This window comes from Triplophysa rosa, linkage group LG14 (genome assembly GCF_024868665.1).
Source record: "Triplophysa rosa linkage group LG14, Trosa_1v2, whole genome shotgun sequence".
Taxonomy (NCBI): Eukaryota; Metazoa; Chordata; class Actinopteri; order Cypriniformes; family Nemacheilidae; genus Triplophysa; species Triplophysa rosa.
In genome coordinates this window covers 23,274,136-23,276,635 of record NC_079903.1, presented here as the reverse complement: position 1 = coordinate 23,276,635, position 2,500 = coordinate 23,274,136, and the positions used below count along the sequence as shown (strand labels likewise).

The 2,500-nt window shown below is 39.0% G+C and overlaps 1 protein-coding gene across 1 annotated transcript in view; it reads right to left on the bottom strand.

Moving 5' to 3' along the window:
* LOC130564387 (endothelin-converting enzyme-like 1) overlaps positions 1 to 2,500 on the bottom strand; it is a 32,903-nt gene that overhangs the window by 16,425 nt on the left and 13,978 nt on the right. The window contains exons 8-9 of the mRNA XM_057350418.1: positions 1,812 to 2,034; positions 1 to 20 (exon numbers count right to left, since the gene is read on the bottom strand). The exon at positions 1 to 20 is cut by the window's left edge and continues 79 nt beyond it. Coding sequence (XP_057206401.1) covers positions 1 to 20; positions 1,812 to 2,034 — 243 coding nt within the window. The remainder of the gene's footprint in view (positions 21 to 1,811; positions 2,035 to 2,500) is intronic.

Sequence of the window (2,500 nt, the reverse complement as noted above, 5' to 3'; positions counted from 1 at the left end):
TCCTCCACCAGCTCCTGTACCTGAGAGGGGGCGGAGACAACGTGTCAATCAAAAGATGTTTAGGAAGTAAAGGCGCTGCTTCTAAAAGACAGCAGACATCTTCGAATGTTTATGGCTTTGTTAAACTATAAAGATTTTGACTGATGTAATGCAATCAATCACACGTGTTACTGAGTCAAGAGTTGAACGCTGCAAAACATGTCATTCTTACTAAGCATTTTTGTCTTGTTTTTAGTAAAAATATCTAAAACTTCTTAAATCAATGCACAATTACTTGACAAGAAAAGTGACCTAAGATATTTGGTCTTGTTTTATGAAAAATAATATAAGAATGAAGTAAGTTTATGGTCAAAACAAGCAAAAAAAATCTGCCAACGGGGTGAGATAGATCATCTTGAATTTAGTTTGACCTTTTTCTCAAGTACCTATTTTCTCACCCCATTGGCAGATGTTTTTGCTTGTTTTTACCATAAACTTACTTCATTCTTATATTTTTCTCCTTAAAAAGAGACTAAATATGTTAGGTCACTTTTCTTGTCAAGAAAGTGCATTTTGATTTAAGAATGTTTAGAGATTTGTACTACAAAACAAGAGGAAAAGACTTGGTAAGAATATCTTTTTTTGCAGTGTATGAGTTTTGTCATATCCAATCTGTCCAAATTTACTCGAATCCAGATGATTTGACCTCCACAATCTACATTATTTTACAGCTCCAGACTCTTCATGTGTTTACACAATTACACTCTCGTTTCAGCTTCAATGAAATAAAGCGGAGAACTCAATCAAACTTGAGGAAAATCACGTCACTGCTTTCTGAAATCAAGGCCGAAAAATTCACTTTCAAAGACATGACGAAACTGAATCATTCCACTGAGATGAATACATTACCTGCATATAATAGCAGAATATTATTTATTATCATATCCCGTGTGTACAGTCTTCTGAGTTTACAAAAGCACAATTACCCTGATAAATGAGGCAAAAAGATAAATCACTTAATGACAAATATCAATGACACGTTACTAATCTGTATTATTTCAGCTTGCTGTATTTTAAAGGGACAGTTCACCCAAAAATGTCAAACCTGTATGAGTTTCTCTCCTTCTTCAGAACACAAAAGAAGATATTTTGAAGAATGTTGCAACACTGAACCCCACTGACTTCCATTGTATGAACACAAAACCACTGAGACATTTCTTGAAGTATCTTCTCTCACGGTCCACTGAAGAAAAACTCAAACAGGTTTATAAACACACGAGGAAGAATAAATGATGATAGACTTTAGATTTTTGACTGAACTGTCTCTTTAACCAATTGCTCACTTATTCAAAAGCTGAGAGACTCCAGAGCAAAATCATTCATAATTGCAAACTAAGTTTTTGACATGTTAAGCTATCGTCATACTTTGATGGAAATCTTACGTCTCATCCACACAAGAGTGTAAGTTAGAAAGCGATGACAGAATATTCCATGAAGTTTTCCTTGTAAAAGATGAATGTTGCTGTTGTTTTGTGCTGGAAACACACAGTGTGAAACAATCTGGAGGAACTGCTCTCTTCTGACAATCCTGACATTTTGACTGAGGATTTTTACAAATCTCTACACCCCACCACGCAAACCATCTGGGAATGACGTCTCCTTCAAATGCAGAGAGACTTCATCCATCCATCATTCTATCTATTGGAGAATAACGTCGAGAGCAGACGTCAAAGGTAAACACTAATATTTGGGCCAGAAAGCAGATTAAATTCAACAGAAAATGAAGAGGTGAGACGGCATCACAGACAGGGATTAGTTTGAGTGAGACTTGCCTTGGCTTTGCTCTTGGATGAGAAGTGATGTTGGACGAACAGAGCGCCCAGAGCCATGCCGAAGTGTTTGTTGGCCTGAGTGAGACACAGACGACCCAATTCCAGCTGACGCTCGGTTCCGTCGATCTCACGCGAGAACTCGTGGATGGTGCTGCGGAACGCTGTGGAGAGATGCTCGCTGAGAGCCGCCACAATACGCCACAACATGTAATTGTGAAGGACCCTGAGAGACAGAGAGGGAGAAAAGTCAAGGTGGCGTGAAAATAAATCTGAGTATAGGGATCCTGTACATTAATGACAGCCTTCAAACACGTCGCTTACTACCTTAAACACAATGTAAATCATTCACAACCTCCAGTGAATTACTGCTCCTACAAAGAACATTCAAATGAGAGAAAATGTCACATTTCGTGATCTCTCTTTCACACACTGGACCAATCACACACACACACACACACACACACACACACACACACACACACTGGGCTCTAGAGTGATGATGTCATCCTGCTGCAGTCTTATGGGATATTTAAGCCGTGACACAGGGACGTTAGCATTTTAATCACAACACAGTTTGGCACCGCGAGTCACTTCTCTCGCCAACAAAGCACTTCTGACAGAATTCAATTCAAGGAGAGACAGAGACACACAGAGAGAGAGAGAGAGAGAGAGAGAGAGAGAGAGAGAGA